Here is a 17,730-nt window from a genome sequence, read left to right as displayed (position 1 = left end):
AAAAAAAAAAAAGCGGTTTGGAAGGTACAGAAACCTGGGTGGGCACCATGAGGGCGGGGTTTAGGCACGTACAAGGGTCTGTTTGTATATGTAAGTGGGCACCACATGGCCATGTGGACAAGCAGAGGTCGCCCAAGAAATTGTAAATCTCAACTGCAGCTGTAGCTTTGGTCTTCCCCGGACAGCCTGGAAGGAGCCATTTAACAAGAGGTAGGTTCGCTTGGTACCCTGGGTCCTTCTTTTAGCGGAGATGCTAATGGGGGAATGACAAGGCCTAAGGGCTGATAGGTGAGGTTCGGGGCTGTGAACACTCCGCAGGGTCGGGGAGGGCGATCTGGGGGTGCTGGGTGTGGGTTCTGTTGGGAAATTTTTGAGTCGAGTGAGGGCTGGGTCAGATTGTCTGAGATCTTCTCCAGCGCTGGATTTCTGCTCTGAGGCCGCAGCAGAGAGAATATTCGATAGCTTTGCTGAGAGAAAGCACGTTCCTGTCCCTAAGTGGTGGGCTGAAGAGGGCGCTGGGGAGGGGCTTGCTGCTTACCATAGAGCTTCTCCCTTGTCTTGCCCTGAGAGGTCTGCAGCTTGATCTCCCCCTGGAAATGGCCTGTCAACTCCCCATGGTGGGTGAGAGGCGTGTAGATGGGCAGCTGCGTTTCTGTGGCCTCTAACCGAAGGGCAATGCAGCCCTCGCCTGCGGGGAAAGCGGGAGACAGCTGGGTGAAGATCCAGCCTTTTCATGGCGGAAACACCAAACTCTTGGCCGGAGAGTTGGCTCTGTCATCCAAAGACGGTCCTTTGAAACTATGGCCCAGGGAAGGGTTATTTAATAAATACGTCAGAACAGCACCGCAGTACTTTGGGGGCAAATGTCTCAAGTCTTAGAACAAAAGGTGGATTAGTTGATGTAAAAAAATTATATTGTAGAAAATGTAGCAGAAAGACAGGATTAAACACTCATCTGATTGCTGTAGGGAATGAAAACTTCCCAAGATCTGATGCAGTATAAGACATGACAGAACAACATTGGCGGCAAGAGAATGTGCAAGTTTAAAACTTGCACAGAGGAAAAATCTAAAATAAAAAGAAAACAGATTGAGAAGAGTATCTGCAGCCAGCTCCCCAGGCAAGAGGGTACTCCGTCTGAATTCCACAAGGAACTCCTCAAAATCAAATCCCCAGCACGTACATGGACAGATAATACAGACAGACATTTCACACGAAAAGAACTGCAGCCGACTAATTTTAATAAATGGAAAATAGTTCCACTTTCCTAGCCATCAAAAATGCAAACTAAGGAATCACTAAGTTGCTCTTTCACAGACATGAAGTTGGCGTAGATAGGAAGGGAGAAAAATAACACCCAATGCACCGGGCACAGTGGCTCACGCCTGTAATCCCAGCACTTTGGGAGGCTGAGGCGGGCTGATCACTTGAGGTCAGGAGTTCAAGACCAATCTGGCCAACATGGTGAATCCCTATCTCTATGAAAAATTACAAAAATTAGCCAGGGGTGGTGGTGCTTGCTTGTAGTCCCAGCTACTTGGGATGCTGAGGCAGGAGAATCTCTTGAATCTGGGAAGCGGAGGTTGCAGTGAGCCAAGATCGTGCCACTGCACTCTGGCCTCCAAAAACAAAAAATGAAACCACCCAATGCCAGCAAGGATCTGGGGAAGCCTGTCCATGGTGAGGTCGGCTGAGACAGCCTTTACAGCAATCAGTTTGGTGTCAAGTGCCAAGAAGCACAAACACTGACACCTCTGGCCCAGCAAACATGGGAACCTGTCCTAAAGAGATTACTCAAAAGAATAAAAAATGTAGCTGAAGAATAATAAAAAATGTCCACAAAGAGATTCATCTCAGCATTACTGATAGCACCAACAAAAACAACTGACAGAAACTCAATAATAGTACTTTTAAAATGAGGAATACTTTTAAAATGAGGATGCAGTAAGTCCATGGAACATAACGCAGCCATCAAAAGGAACAGTCACAAAGATGGGGCAGGAGAAACATGGAAAATGTATTTAATCTAATACCAAGTGAGGGAAGCAGAGTATAAAATAATGTTTCTGTGATGGTAAGTATGAAAATCCAGGTGTGCCTATGCATAAGGCTGGAAATGTGAAACCAAAATAAAAATGATTACTGGAATGAGACTGTTGCTTTTTCTCCTTTTCCTATGATGATAGGCTGTTTGTGAGTATGAATGTGAAGCGGAAGAAACAAAGGAGGATTACAGGATTTTATTTTTAAAGACAGGGTCTTGCTGTGTCACAGAAATACAGGATTTGAATGAGAAAATGAAGCATGTGTTTTGTGTACTGCCTGTTTCCTGCCATCAAAGCTTCAAACATTTCAACAGCCACTCAGATGCTCTTGCATCTATGACGAGGGTACCCCATCAGGGCCATTACACTCCTCAGGCTCTGCCCACCCCTCCTCCAGCTCCGGGACCCTCTTTGCCAGCACTGCACTGGGAACGGGGAAGAGCTGCCTGGGCTCAGGCCCAAGATCCTGTTGTTACCTCTGACAAGCTACTCAGTAGCTGCATGAACTTCAGGTCTCCCAGCCTCCTTTCCTCACCTCCCCAAAGAGGGGAGCCACAGTGCCCACACCCAGGTGTTGGCAGAGCCTGCACAGTGGGCGACTATGCACAGGGCTTTCCTTTGTGTCTGCAGCCTCTTCCTCTTTAGTGACTTCCACCAAGCAGCATTCAAAGCTCTTCCATTTCAAACAAATAAGCACGTGGACAAATGTGCTCCCTTGACCCAGGCGCATTCTCCTCTGCCTCCTCATGCCCTGTTAACTCCTAAGTGCCAAGGTCTGATGTCACCCTGGCCCTTCCATGGACACTGTGCTCACCAAGTCTGCTGATGGGCTGAGTCACTTCATCTCAGTGATGCTCGGTCTTTGTGTTGGGCCCCTTGGCCACATTTGCTATTGTAACCACACCCTCTTCTTGACCCAACTCTTCTGATGGTGTCCCCAACACCACAGCATTCTGGTCTTCCTCGTACGCTGTGGCTGTGCCTTGGTCTCCCTTATCCGCGGCACTACACCTAACCCAGTGCAGGAAGTGGAAGCATCATTCATGCAGCCCTGATATGGTTTGGCTGTGTCCCCACCTAAATCTCTTCTTGAATTGTGGTTCCCATAATCCCCATGTGTCGTGGGAGGGACCAGGTGGAGATAATTGAATCATGGGGTGGTTTCCCCATCCTTTGCTCAATAGTGATAGTGATTGATAGTGATCGTGATAGTGATGGTGAGTGAGTTCTCAAGAGATCTGATGGTTTTACAAGGAGCTTCGCCCACCAATGGGCACCCACTTCTCCTTCCTGCCATCATGTGAAGAAGGATGTGTTTACTTCCCCTTCTGCCATGGTTGTAAGTTTCCCGAGGCCTCCCCAGCCCTGCAGAACTGTGAGTCAATTACATCTCTGTCCTTATAAATTACCCGTCTTAGGTATGACGACAACATGAGAACAGACTAACACAGATCCTTTCCCCAATCCCAAGCCCAGTTTTCTACTCCATTCCCCTCAATGTTATCCTCTTCTGTCCCTTTTTACCGTCACTACTTCTATTCTGGCTCACTCATCTGTCATCTTGATCACTGCAGATGCAGATTTCCAAGATGTGAATCTGATCCTGTCACTTCCTTGCTTGAATCTTCATTGGCTCCCTACTGCCCCCAGGATAAGGTATTTGCTCTTAGCTTGGCTTGTAAAGAGAGGCTTGGTCTGGCTCCTGCCTCCAGCCTCTCTGTCCCCTCCAGGCTCTCTCTGCCTCTCTCACCCCATGCCTAGCCACACATGTGGTCTAGCAAGGGTGATCCTGACTTTGGGCTGGAGCCACAAACAGGCAGAGATGGTACAAAAGCCCCTGGTGTCTCTCTGGCCACAGGCCTCCACAGCCTGTCTGGTCTGGGCACTGGGCATTGCCGAGCAGAAGACCAGAGAGCCCTGGGCTGGTGTTTCCAGCACCCCAAGTGCCACTCAGGGGACCCTGAACCACACCTCAGCCCAAATTGCTCTGGCTGGGGGGAGGGGGTCTTCAGGCAGAGGGTGGCCACTCGGGGGCAGAAGCAGCAGCCCCTTTGTGCCTGAGCAGGTGTTTTAGAGACTGGGTCAGCAGAGGGGGGTCTGCGGCTCCAGATCTGTGAGCTGAGGAGGCTGACTCAGGACACATGAGAAGCAGAGAAGGGCAGGCAGACCTGGGTTCAAATGAGGGCACAGCCACCACTACCTGTGTGACTTGGACAAATCACTTGATCTTTCTGAGCCTCTGTTTACTTGTTGGAGAACAGTAAGGTCTTGTCAAGATTGCATCACATAATACTGGAAAGTGCCTGGCACAGATCTCACGCATAGGGAAGTCAATACATGGAAGGGGTTGCCACTGCTGGCTGTCCTGCCCAGAAGCCTAGTCAGGAGGGAAGGATGACTTAGTGATGACAGTCCCACCAGCAGCCCTGGGATGGGGAAAGGAGAGGCAGGAGCCTATGACCGGAAGTGCCAGGTGGGTTGTCCCTGAAGGTGATGCTATGTCAGAGGCCGCCAGCTCACTGGCAGGTGTGGCACCTGTCCACAGACCCTTACCATAGGATTCGTCGCTGTCAGAGGACTTGATGCTGATGAGGATGTGCTGGTCTAGCAGGTACTCAGGGTCAGAGATAATGGGCTTCAGCTGCAGAGAGAAGGGCACAGGACTGGAGTTGATGGGCAAGGGACAGGTGAGGGGACAGGTGGGTGTACAGGTGGATAAGGATGACGAAAGGTGTTCTTAGTAATCAGATCCAAATCTCTGCTGTCCATACCCAACAGAGCAGGTGGGGTATAGCTTTCACATACACCCTGTCCAGCAAGGTGGGGGTTAGCTTCCTTCCCTGTCCCCCTTACCTCCACACTGCACCCCAGGCCTCCTAAACTGAGCTGGCTCCCAGGTCCCAGCAAGAAGGCCTGACCCCAAATGGGCCCCATCCATTGCCCGCGTTCCTTTCCATTCCTAGGCCAGGGTCATGGAGGAGGAGGCAGGCTGACGGAGAAGTGGGGCCAGGCACCAGGTCTGGAATGACCCCTGCACTCCACCCTGCGCCAGGCTCCCCGCACAGAGCACACACCTTCTCCTTGGCCCCTCCAGGACTGTGGCTGCATCCCAGCCCTGCCCCTATCTGGCTTGCGCCTATCTGGGGAGGACACAGCTCTGTGTCCATCATGGCAGAGCCCCCAGCTGGGCCTGGAATGTCCTACAGATTGTTAGGGGTGTGGCTCAGCGAATGACAGACACAGACTCCCACATTCCATCTGTGAGCACGTTTCCAGAACCGGGGACTGCCAGCTCCCCCAGAGGCCCTGCTGGTCTGCCCGGTGGCGGGGGGTGCTGCTAGCAGGCTTTGCACAATGCTGGGGGAGCCTCGGACCTCACCAGTGGGGGCTGTGTCCGGGCGAGCGCAGGGAGGAGCATCACACGCACACTAGCTCCTCATCTGCTACAAGTTATGACTTTTCAGATTTATGACTTTTTCAGATGTGGGGCTGTTCCTCACGATGACTCCCATACAGAAGGGCCAAATAAAAAGGTGATACTTTGTTCTAGGGATTCCCTCCCTTCCTTTCCAGACACCAAAAAGCTCTGGTACAGGGCTCTGGGCACCATGTTGGCCAACAGGGCAGACTTACTACATCTCCATTCAGAAAGTTCCAGGCCGAGCACAGTGGCTCATGCCTATAATCATGGCACTTTGGGAGGCTGAGGTGGGCAGATCACTTGAGGTCAGGAGTTCAAGACCAGCCTGGCCAACATGGTGAAACCCTGTCTCTACTAAAAGATACAAAAATTAGCGAGGCGTGGTGGTGTGTACCTGTAATCTCAGCTACTTGGGAGGCCGAGGCAGGAGAACCACTTGAACCTGGGAGGCGGAGGTTGCAGTGAGCCGATTTGGCACCACTGTACTCCAGCCTGGGCAACAGAGCGAGACTCAGTCTCAAAAAAAAAAAAGTTCCAGAACAGATGATTGGAAATTGCAGTGGAGCTCTGGGCACTCCAGGGTTCCACGGCTGCACCAATCATCACTTGGCTCCTGGCACGAGGTGATGCCTGGCTCTAAGTTAGACCCAGGGCCAGAGCTGGGGGCCTCGGATGCAGGAGGAAGACCGGGTCCTCCCTGGGATGCAGTGGGAGTGGGGTGACAGACATCTGAACAACAAATGTCTCTGTGGGACACCACCACCCTGGCAGGGGATGGCAGGGAGGAGGACTATCTAGGGGGCCATGGCAGAGATTTACAGGGTGAACAGAGGAGGCTGCCAGGCAACAGGGGTGGGACGGGGGTTCAGGGAGCAGGATACAGTGAAGGCTCCTGCAGTCCTGTGGGAACAGCAGATGAGGCTGCTTAGCCCACTGGGCAACAGGGAGTCGACTGGATAAAGAGGGGGACGCCAGGATCAGATAGGCATTCCAGAAAGATCCATCAGCGTTCAGGATGCCTCAGCAAGAGGCAGGAGACAGGAAGGGTGGACCCCCTGGGAGGGGGCAGGGGGACAGAGGCAAGAGGAACAGCAGGACTTGGTGGCTGTGAGGATGTGGGGAGTGGAGGAAGACAGGGTGCCCTAGGGGGTCCCTGAGCTGGACAGGGGGGTGAACGTGTTGGGGAATGGGGTGCTGCTCTCTTTTCCAGCTTCACCAAAGGAGGAAACTACTGTTCAGGCCCTGCCTGGAAGCAGCCAGGGAGGAAGAGCAGGAGGAGGGGCTTGGGCCGGGTGAGGCAGAAATGTCTCCTTGGAGCCCAGAGCCCCCATGACTAAGGGGCCTGAAGACAGCCCCAGAACAGGGCCTTCTGACAGCTCTTCTGGGGCCTCAGTGGGAGACCCCAGTCAGAGCCACGTGAGCTGGCCGCGGCCTCTGAGTAATTTGGAATTGTGCTGCAGTGGGGGGAATCTGGAGTTCAGGTCAGCGGCTGCTCCTCAGATGATGTGGCTTTTTTACATGGCCTGAGAGTTGGTTCCAATCAAAGGTTAATGCCAGTGTGGGTCCAGCCCCCTGAAACCTGCCTACATCCTACCCCAGTCTCAGGAGAGAATGGGTCCCTCCACCTGTCCTTTAAAATTCACCTCCAGTGTCACCTCCGAGGGAACGTCTGAGGGGACCCCCCAAGATGCCCCACCTCCTGTGATGGATCTGCCTGGCCTGGGACTCCTCTCCATTCCACCCCTCCCTCGCGGCATGAAAAAGAAACTCACTTCCCACCCAGCATGAACAACCACTAAGCTCCTAATAAGCTTGTACTCGATGACACCCGACACCTCCACTGTCAATTTAGCACTACAAAAGCAGATTCAGTAGAAAAGCATTAAAAAAAAAAATAGAGACAGGGTCTCACTGCATCACCCAGGCTGGAGTACACTGGCATGATCATAGCTTAGTGCAGCCTGGATCTCCTAGGCTCAGGTTATCCTCCCGCCTCAGCCTCCACAGCAGCTAGGACTACAGGCATGCGCCATCATGTCTGGCTAGTTAAAAAAAAAAAAAAATTTTAGGCTGGGTGCAGTGGCTCATACCTCTAATCCCTGCACTTTGGGAGGCCGAGACCAGTGGATCACTTGAGGTCAGAAGTTTGAAACCAGCGTGGCCAACATGGGGAAACCCCATTTCTACTAAAAATACAAACATTAGCTGGGTGTGGTGGTGCACACCTGTAGTCCAAGCTACTCAGGAGGGTGAGGCAGGAAAATCGCTTGAACCTGGGTGGTCGAGGTTGCAGTGAGCCAAGATCATGTCACTGCACTCCAGCCTGGGCTACAGAGCAAGATTCTGTCTCAAAAAAAAAAAAGAAAAAATGATTTTTTTTTTTGTAGAGATGGGGTGTCATTGTGTTTCCCAGGCTGGTCTTGAACTTCTGGGCTCAAGCAATTCCCCCGCCTTGGCTTCCCAAGTGCTGGGATTACATGTGTGAGCCACACCCCGCCAGAAAACCATTTTTTCTATAGCAAAGAAGACTGTGTTCCCACTAAGGTTTGGTTGAGTGTTTTCAATTCCACCCTCTGCTCTTGCAGGGTCACAGACATGTCAAGTACTTCGTGTGTTCACAGGTGTACGATTAGCAGCCAATGGACCCCTCTCTATACCTCTCTGAACTCAATTCTATGAACCAGCACTGAATAGGAAATCAAGCATCAAAGCAGGGATTGGGGTCTTGGGGTTGCATCCTAGGTGTGTTACCGCAGCCATGAGGCCATGAACAAACAGCGCTTGGCCCTGCACCTGATTTTCCTTCTTTGCAAAATCATGTGGTTAGATGAGCTGACCTCTAGATCCCTTCTGTGATCCTTTAGGGGAACTGAAACCATTTAGGAATAATGAGGCCACATACCGACTGCTGCAAGGCGTGTCATGAACCACCGCGAGCGAGAGCTTGCTCCTAGAGGGGGCCTCTTTCTGCATTCAGTCTATGAGATTTCTGCTCCCTCTGGTCAGGCCTGGCCATAGCTCTGCCGCGGGCTGGTGCTCCTGGCCTAGCAAATGCAAATCTTCCTTTGGGGAATGCCTTGCTCTAGAATTACCTTTGGAAGGGTCTCACCAAACTTCACCACCAGCTCCCCCTCACTTCCTTCTTCATTTTCTCCTTCCTGACTCTTGACGAAACCTGTTGGAGGACAAGAAGGCTGGTTTTCAGAAAACAGAGCAAGAACCAGACAGAAAAGACTCCCTGGGTCACCCCACCCAGACCGAGGAAGATGTGCTCTCGCCTTTTTTTTTTTTTTTTTTTAAATCTCGGGGCCTCAGCATCATTTAGGAGTCAGGCCTGCCGGGGATTCTGTTTTTGTTCAGGGACTGGTCATTTGCCAACATGGTCTAATTATTTTTAGGAAAATCAAAGAGATTCCCCCTCCTTTTCAGTTCCTCTTTGCAACAAACCAGGCAACAAAGAAATCATCACATCACAGGCAAAAAGATTAGGAAACTTGACAGCTCGTCCCACGCCACTCAAGATAGCAGCCTTTTGAAATTCTAATTTAAGCTTCCTAATATGCTGTTTCCATAGAAATGTATGCAAGTGTCTTGATAGTTTATTAAAACCACCCGCACAAAAATCTTCATCATTTTTCGAACCGCCTTGACCCTGCTGGGTGAACTGGGGCTTGGGGACTCAGTGGCAAAGGCCGCTGTAGCACCAGGCCCGGGCCCAGCTGAGTTGGAGAAGGAGGAAGGGACCAGAGGGGCAGAACTGGCAGCACACGCTTCTTCCTGATTGCTGGAAGCATCCCAACCAGGCCCTCACAAAATGCCCTTTTGTGGAGTTGACGTCCCCTATTCCTCCCCCGACCACTATGCAGACCATCTCAGTGAAGAGGGCTGGATACACGCAGCTCTTCCCTGGCCGTGAAACAGCTTTAGACAACATGCCTAGAAATGTCACCTGGAAAGGGTGTTTCCTAAACACAGTTTGTGCTAAATGCCGCTGGCTCAGGGGAGCCTGTCCATCTCCTGCTTGCTTTTGGACGCTGCAGACCCCCTGAGAAAGACGCCACGATCTCCAAAGAGCAAGAGGGGCCAGGGCGACAACAGGCAGCGACGGCTCAGGCCCTCGCACTGGCTCTCTGAGGTCTGGACCTGGGCCCAACACTCTCTGGCTGAGTCAGAGCCGCAGCTTGCAGGGAACCTTGAGCGCGTCACAGTCCACCCTCAGGGGCAGGGATTGGATCCCGCCTGCCACCTACAAGGGACTGAGAGGTCAGTACATTCATGGCCATCCCCTGCCCCTAGGGCTGCACAGGCCACAGGGGGACCCTTGGCAGTAACTGAGTGTCCCCTTGAGCCATCCACCTGCAGCCCCAATTCTCTGATCCGCTTTGTGAGTCTTTTCCAGGGAGAGGAGAAATGGGGCAAAGTGCCAAGTACGAAAGACGTTTATAAGAAGGCTCCGGCCAGCTCCGCCCAGAAGGTAGCTCAGCAGCCACTTACTCTCCAAGCAGCTCGAGTGGAACTCCAGGTAGAATTTGGTCTGGGACTTGGTCTTCAATGTGGCGTAGCACCTGAGAAACTCAATCTGTCCTTGGCTGTCGACAGTCCCAGGACCTGGAACAGGGGAGAACGGGGACTCAGTTCCACAATGTGCCTGGAGATGGAGCATTTCCAATTAGTTCTCATGCCACGTACTGAGCTCCTTCTCAGGGTCCCAGGAAGGAGGGAGTTTACTGGGAGGAGAACTAAAGCTACAGCGAAATCCAGCACCCACCCGAGCATCCTCAACCTCTCTGATGTATCATAAGCTGGCCAGGGCAGAGAGCGGGGCAAAGACGCAGAGTCCCAGGAGTCCGCACCTCATTTCAGCTCTGTCATTAAAGCTGTGTGACCTCAGGCAATACCCCCACTATTTCAGGCTCCCAGCTAGTTCCGGCAAAAAGACTTTGTAGAATGGCTGGGTTGCTCAATACCCAAATCAATGCTGTTGCTGAGTTCAGATGATGAGGGCTAGCAGCTCTTTCTCCCTCAGGCCCAGTGATCCCCGCTCCTTACTCTGGGCTCCGTAAGCTCATTTGTACAGAGTTAACTTGCCTGCAACTGTATTAATTTAGATGATGCTTTTGCAAGCATATTTAAGCTGCTTTTAAACAAGTGTTCTGTCCTTTCATATACATTTTGAGCCACAGAACAGAGACTTGTTCTGAGACCATGAACAAATCTTTCCTTCCTGCATCCCTCACATCCTTCCTTCCTTCTTTCCTTTCTCTTTCCAAACCCCACAGTGCCCAGTCCAGGCTCTGCTTAGGTAGATGCCCTGTCAATGCTCAATTCCTGTGATCAGTGTTTTCGAGCATCTCCTGGGTACTGAGCCCCCGTGGAGGGAAGCCCAGCCCGACACTGAGGATGCCCTACCCCGGAATAGAGGAGGAGATGGCAAGGGCAACCCCTTCAGGGCTGCAGGAGCTCAGAGAAAGGAGAGATGGGTGGAAGTCGGGGAAGAGGTCCAGCCTAAGGACTAGGAAGACTCTAGAAAGGCACAGTGGCCAGACTTAGGAAGGAAACACGATGGTGGGTCAAGGCTTGGGTGGAGAAGGGAGGTCACATTTCCGGGGCCATGGATGTTAGATACAATAGGATGGAGAAAAGCATCCCAGGAAGACGGTGCTCCGGCCTCATGTGTGTCCCCCAGGGCATGAAGGACACAGAGCAAGATGGTCTTTCCTTATATTTGGGTCCCCTATGTTCAGTCTTCCTAAAGGAGCCCGGTGACCACTGGGCTGACCATGGAAGCAGTGACTGGGCAGAGACAACATGGCTCCCTGGTCACTTAGGCCAAGGGCTGGATGGACACATTACAGAGAACACTTGGCCCAGCTGGGACGAGGGTAGCCTGGCAACCAGGCCTGGGCTGGATTATTTGAAAAATTACCTGCAAATCTAAATAGTATTTACTGTGGTGTTTCCCAAAACTCAGTCATCTGCATGCCATCTTAACGATTTTTACCATCTCTGCCTACCACGCACCTGTACTACTCTTTACTTAATATTTTCTCTAAATAGACTCACTTTTTAAAATTAAGTGTAGCTGAATAAGGTATATCACAACACTAAATGGAAAAACAATGGTGCTTGCCTTAAACAGAAGACATAAATTTAAAACATGTTAAAATAAAGGCATTACTAACAAATGCTTATTCATGTCCCCTGCCCCCTCCTCCCACCCCACCCCGAGAATTGTCTTCAGTGTCTTCAGGCCACACCTTGATAAACACTGATTTACCCATGTTTTCAGACTAAGACTGAGGCTCAAAAGGCTGACATATTTGCCAAGCAGGGCAAGTAAATTCTCTGGACTGAAATTGTGCTGTGGCTGGGACATGAAGAAACTGACTGATACTGTGGACTTGACTGGGAAAATGAGCCTTCCTCTAATGCAGACCGCTGACTGTTACCCGAAGACAAGCTCCCAACACTCCTTGTCATTGAGGAAAACAGAGAAACAGACACCGTCCTTTGCTTACCGTTCTTGGAGACAAACTGGGAAGTGACTCCTGCCTCAAATGTGGCAAAGACAGGGCTGTGGTCACTGGTCATGATGTCGCTGGTACTGCCTGCAGGGGAGGGAAGGCATTTTTCAGCAGGGAAGGAGAAGCCCTTCTGGTCAGGCCAAGGATGGCAACCCTAAAGCAGAAACTTTAGTTATGGAGTCCTCCAGAAGTGCGAAGGTTTTACACCTGCTGTCCTGTTGTCCTTCCACAGAAATGCTTAAAGGGTTCAGTGGAAGACAGTGTGGACACTGCCTCCTCCATGGATAAAAGAAGCCTGTGCTCGTTGTTCCTAAAGACCTATGACTTTTTGAATTGATTAGGGAGTGTGAACCATGGAGATTTTTCTGGTCTAATCATGTTACTTATTTATTTATTTATTTATTTATTTATTTATTTTTGAGACAGAGTCTCGCTCTGTTGCCCAGGCTGGAGTGCAGTGGCACGATCTCGGCTCACTGCAACCTCCACCTCCCAGGCTCAAGCAATTCTCATGCCTCAGCCACCCGAGTAGCTGGGATTACAGGTGTGTGCCATCACGCCCAGCCAATCTTTGTGTTTTTTGTAGAGATGAGGTTTCGACATGTCGGCCAGGCTGGTCTTGAACTCCTGACCTCAGGTGATCCACCCGCCTCAGCCTCCCAAGTGCTGGGATTACAGACACGAGCCACCGCGCCTGGCTCACTTTATTTTATTGATGAGGAGCCCCAAACACGGGGTGGGAAGGGGACTGAAGGCCACTCAGCTTATCAGTGGGAGAGACGGGACACCTTCTCCATCCCACGATGCCTTGTAGAACCAGGAGAGAGCGGATGATGCCAAGTGTAGAAAACTCTGTTAAGGAGCTTGGCACTGGGGTGAGAAGGGAGGCAACAGAGCACTTTGGGAGGGGGCAAGAGAAAGAGGACAGTTCTAGAAAGACAGTTCTTTCAAGATAGCCTGTTGGAGATGCCTGGCAGGAAGTGGGCACTCAAGGCTGGAGATATGTCTTTGGATGTGGAGTCTTGGGATTAAGTGGAAGCGGAAGACATTAGTGTGTTTGGGCTTTCACATGAAAGATGAGAAGAGATGAGGACAGAATTTCAAGGCACGCCAAACGTGAATGGGCGGGCAAAGGAAAAACTGCCAGCAAAGGAGACCAAGAAGGTGATAAAACAGACTTGGTACCCTTTTCTAGAAAGCATTTACAAATCAGCAAGAAAAAGATAAACACTCCACCGCTCAACCAACCAAAGGATATGGACAGAAAATTCACCAAAAAATATAAATGGCTAATAAACATGAAAAGAAAAAAGCTCACTTACTAAGGATCACCAGAGAAACACATGGAAACTACAAGACAGAACAGAGAAAGGGACAGGAGAGAAGGAGGGGAGTGGGGGCACTGGTTGGTAGTAGAGGAGGAAAAGATGGAGTCAAGGGTCTAGGGGCAAAGGCTAGGCAGGAAAGAAAGAGGAGGCTACCCCTTCTCTGAGAGAGGAGGGAGGAAGATGCGAGGACATCAGCCTAAAATCTGGACACGAGGCAGAGCGTGGTGGCTCACGCCTGTAATCCCAGCACTTTGGGAGGCTGAGGTGGGTGGATCACTTGAGGCCAGGTGCTCAAGACCAGCCTGGCCAACATGGCAAAACACTGTCTCTACTAAAAATACAAAAATTAGCCTGGCGTGGTGGCGCACACCTGTAATCCCAGCTACTTGGGAGGCTGAGGCGGAGAATCACTTGAACCTGGGAGGCTGACATTGCAGTGAGCCAAGATGGTGCCACTGCTCTCCAGCCTGGAAGACAGAACAAGAGTGTCTCAAAAAAACAAAACAAAACAAAAACAAAAAACTGGACATGAGCGGGAAGAAATTAGTGAGGTCCAGTGCTATGTGAGGCAGGAGGATGGAGGGATGGAGGTGGGGAGTCAGGCTGAGCACTGGAGTACAGGTTTGCAGTGGTAGTGGAGGAGGGGTGTTCCAGGGAGAATTTAATGGGTTGACAAGCAAGATTTTTTTTTAAGTATTCTCAGAATATTTCAGATATGTACTGAATGTAATAGCAATGGCACTACAGTGTGCACTTAAGCTCGGAGGTGGACCGTAAGATGGGTGACCCTCAAAAAACCAGTCCTCCTCCCAGTAACCACACTCTCTGTGGTCCCCTTCCACCATGAGTCTGGGCTTGGCCATGTGACTTTCTTTGGCCAATGGGACCTTAGTAAACCTGAGGCCAACGAAGCCTTAAGAAGAATTTCCATTGGTGAGACTTGCAGCTGGGAACCCTGAGACCAGGAAGCAAAGCAGCCTGCACTGGCCTGCTGGATGATGAGTATCACCCCTATGCCTGCTGACAGCCAGCCCACCCCAGATCTGATGGGCTCCTCCCTGAGTGTGCCCAGATGACACCAACTAGAGCAGAGGTGAGCAGTCCAAATTCAGCCTAGCCCAGACACTCGCAAGCAAATAATTGTTTGCTTTAAGTCAGTGAGTTTTAGGACAGTTTGTGGTCTATATATGCATGGGTCTCTCTTGTTCTTATCTTTAATTTTTCCATCCCTGGTTAATGTTACACTGTTTTTAACTACTGTATCTTTGGAGTAAGTCCTGCCATCTTGGAAGGCAAGTGACCTATTCTGCCTCTTCCTCCTCCTTTGTCAGAAGTTTGATAAGCAGTAGACAGCTGATTACATTGTAATTACATTGTAATGTAATGTAACCCCTGGCTACATTAATTGCCATGAGAAGACTAAGGCTCCCAGGTCACCCCCGTTTACTGAGCTCTGAACATCCACTCACTTTTCTTTTCCAACTTCTTGCCTTCCCTCAACCCCAACTCATTAAACATTTCCACTGAGCCCTCTGGCACTCCATGAAATATCATTAGCAAAATTCCCTGTATCTTTAATCTTCCCATCACCCCCCGAACCCGGCCCTCCCCCGGAAGACACTGCTGCCTCTCTGGTGAGGCTTGTTTTGCTCCCCAGCCCTCATATTCCGGGCCCAGAGGTGGGGACAAAGGGTGTCCTTCCCGCTCCTCATTGCCACTTCCGGACTGATCTCCCTCTTTCTCTAAAGCCTCCACTGTCGAGCAGTTTTGAATGCCAAGTTTAGGTGCAAAACAGTAAGTGGTAATTCTACAAGTCTCCACTATCTCCTGACTCGGCAGAGGCTGGCTGAAGCAGGCAGATGGTTGAGATAAGAATTGGCAGGACGCGCGGAGCTGCAGGATGTGGGAAGGACAGTATTGACAGGGGTGACCCTGCGTGTGGCTGGGAAGGAGTGACAGGCCTGGAGAGTCTGAGGGGTGCGGGGGAGGGAATGCACAAGTGAGGAGGCTGCAGGCAGAGGGTAGGACTCGGTCACTTTGAGCTTTGGAAGCTGGAACAATGCCCCGGCCGTCACTGTGAGGGCAGGTTGCCTTCCCACACATCTAAAGGTGTTGTGTGAAGTTCGTCTAGTGACGTCACTTCTGGGAGACAGAGCTCATTCTTTCAGCAAGGAATGCAGGGAGCATGTGTTAAACTATTTCAGGGTAGCTGCTCTGGGCTCTTCTGGGCAGCAGGAGGAGACATGCCCAGGAATGGAAGTCAGTTCAACGTATAGGACCAGAGTTAAATTTGTGAGACCAAATTTGCCAGTCCCCAGAGAAGGTGGGAGCCACGAAGGTGGCCACTGGGCAGCAGCAGGATTTCCCCGCCCCTCTCCTCGCTCCAAGGACCAGGGTGGCCCTCCTTTAGGGACATTGAGAATTTGCAGTGTTTTAAAAATAATACCACTGGGCCTGGTGCAGTGGCTCAGTCCTGTAATCCCAGCACCTGGGGAGGCTGAGGCGGGTGGATCACTTGAAGTCAGGAGTTTGAGACCAGCCTGACCAACACGATGTAACCCCATCTCTACTAAAGATACAAAAATTAGCCAGGCATGATGCTGCGTGCCTGATATCCCGGCTACTTGGGAGTCTGAGGCAGGAGAATCACTTGAACCCAGGAGGCAAAGGTTGCAGGGAGCCGAGATTTAGCCACTGCACTCTGGCCTGGGCGACTGAGAGAGACTCCAGCTCAATAAATAAATAAAAATAATACCACAATTCTCAGTCAGTGAAGTGTTCAAAGCAACTCTGTTCTGTGGATTTCTAAGGTCTCGCTTTGTAAGTAATAGGAACTAATCAGTAGCTTTTCAGAATAAGCATTCAGGCAATTAAGAACTCCTTCAGTGCACCTTTGAGGGTCAAGAGTTAACAGTCATTTTTTTCTTTCATTTTTTTCAGAGGTAGGGTCTATGTTGCCCAAGCTGGTTTTGAACTACTGGGCTCAAGCGATCCTCCCACCTCAGCCTCTTGAGTAGCTGAGGCTATAGGTGCGTGGCACAGTGCCTGGCTAACAGTTATTTCTTAATTGTTTTTATAATTTATTTCATAATTATTTATTTTAATATTACATATTATGCCTTTTAAAAATCAATTTAACTCAATTTATTGTTAAACTTCCCCAAATATATATATGTATATACTTGTGCCATATGAATTTCCAATAACTGACTATTTCTGACCTACAAAAACACTTTCATATGGTTCAAACTTAATACGTTCTTTTCAAAAGAAATAAAATTGAATTTTTAAAAAAGTGCTCCAGGTCGGCCGCAGTGGCTCACGCCTGTAATCTCAGCACTTTGGGAGGTTGAGGCGGGCTGATCACCTGAGGTCAGGAGTTCGCAACCAGCCTGGCCAACATGGCAAAATCTGTATCTACTAAAAATACAAAAATTAGCCAGGCATGGTGGTGGGAGCCTGTAATCCCAGCTGCTTGGGGAGGCTGAGGCACGAGAATCGCTTGAACCCAGGAGGCGGAGGTTGTGGTCAGATGAGATCACGCCATTGTACTCCAGCCTGGGTGATAGAATGAGACTCTATCTAAAAAAGAAAAAAAGTGCTCCATAACTCAAACGTCTCCCAAAGCAGAGGATATTGATTAGGTGACAGCCCAAGACAGGCGGGGAAGCATCAACATTTCCAGGTTGCCTGATTAGGGTTACAGTGAATTCCTCCCTTTGACACATCAACAGATTGAAGCCCTTAGATTTTAGGGCAGTTGCACCTCCCAGCAACTGCCCTAAACTGCCCTCTCTGATCGTGGTCTGCTTTCCCCAATGTTTGGACTCACCATAAGACTGACACACCACGTGCACCAGGGGATAAGACTTCCAGAGGACTCGGTCGCACCAGGAAGGCAAGTTGTACTTCATCTGCAAATCAAAGTCACAGGCTTTGTAAAATGCCTCTTATTATGTTTCAATCAGTAGAAGAAAAGACTAACTGGTGGCCTCTGTAATCCTCAAATTAATCGGCTGTTGGCTTTTTATAGAATTTCCCCGTAGGTGGCTCTAAACTATTTTCACATGGCTCAAGTCCAGATTCCACTGCCACGCTCCACACTTTCAGATATCCTGGCCTTCTTCTTTAGAATAAGATAATTCACCTCCTGTGTTCCCTCACCCATCCTCCTGACTACTTCAGTACCCCTTGTATCTTCACCTTCTCTTTCTTTCTGATTCAGAGGAACCCCGACCTGTATTTTCTTTTTTTCTTTCTTTCTTTCTTTTTTTTTTTTTTTGAGACGGAGTCTCGCTCTGTTGCCCAGGCTGAAGTGCAGTGGCGTGATCTCAGCTCACTGCAAGCTCTGCCTCCCGGGTTTATGCCATTCTCCTGCCTCAGCCTCCCGAGTAGCTGGGGCTACAGGCGCC

General features: G+C 50.3%; 1 protein-coding gene across 2 annotated transcripts in view; it reads right to left on the bottom strand.

Moving 5' to 3' along the window:
• Positions 1–17,730, bottom strand: part of INPP5D (inositol polyphosphate-5-phosphatase, 145kDa) — a 159,163-nt gene that overhangs the window by 17,750 nt on the left and 123,683 nt on the right. For both annotated transcript variants that reach the window (XM_011980249.1, XM_011980248.1), the window contains exons 18-23: positions 17,151–17,232; positions 11,985–12,074; positions 9,961–10,074; positions 8,559–8,641; positions 4,599–4,686; positions 539–688 (exon numbers count right to left, since the gene is read on the bottom strand). In XM_011980249.1, coding sequence (XP_011835639.1) covers positions 539–688; positions 4,599–4,686; positions 8,559–8,641; positions 9,961–10,074; positions 11,985–12,074; positions 17,151–17,232 — 607 coding nt within the window. The remainder of the gene's footprint in view (positions 1–538; positions 689–4,598; positions 4,687–8,558; positions 8,642–9,960; positions 10,075–11,984; positions 12,075–17,150; positions 17,233–17,730) is intronic.

The sequence above is a fragment of the Mandrillus leucophaeus genome, unplaced genomic scaffold (assembly GCF_000951045.1).
Source record: "Mandrillus leucophaeus isolate KB7577 unplaced genomic scaffold, Mleu.le_1.0 Scaffold21, whole genome shotgun sequence".
NCBI lineage: Eukaryota > Metazoa > Chordata > Mammalia > Primates > Cercopithecidae > Mandrillus > Mandrillus leucophaeus.
This window is presented reverse-complemented; position numbering and strand designations above follow the sequence as displayed.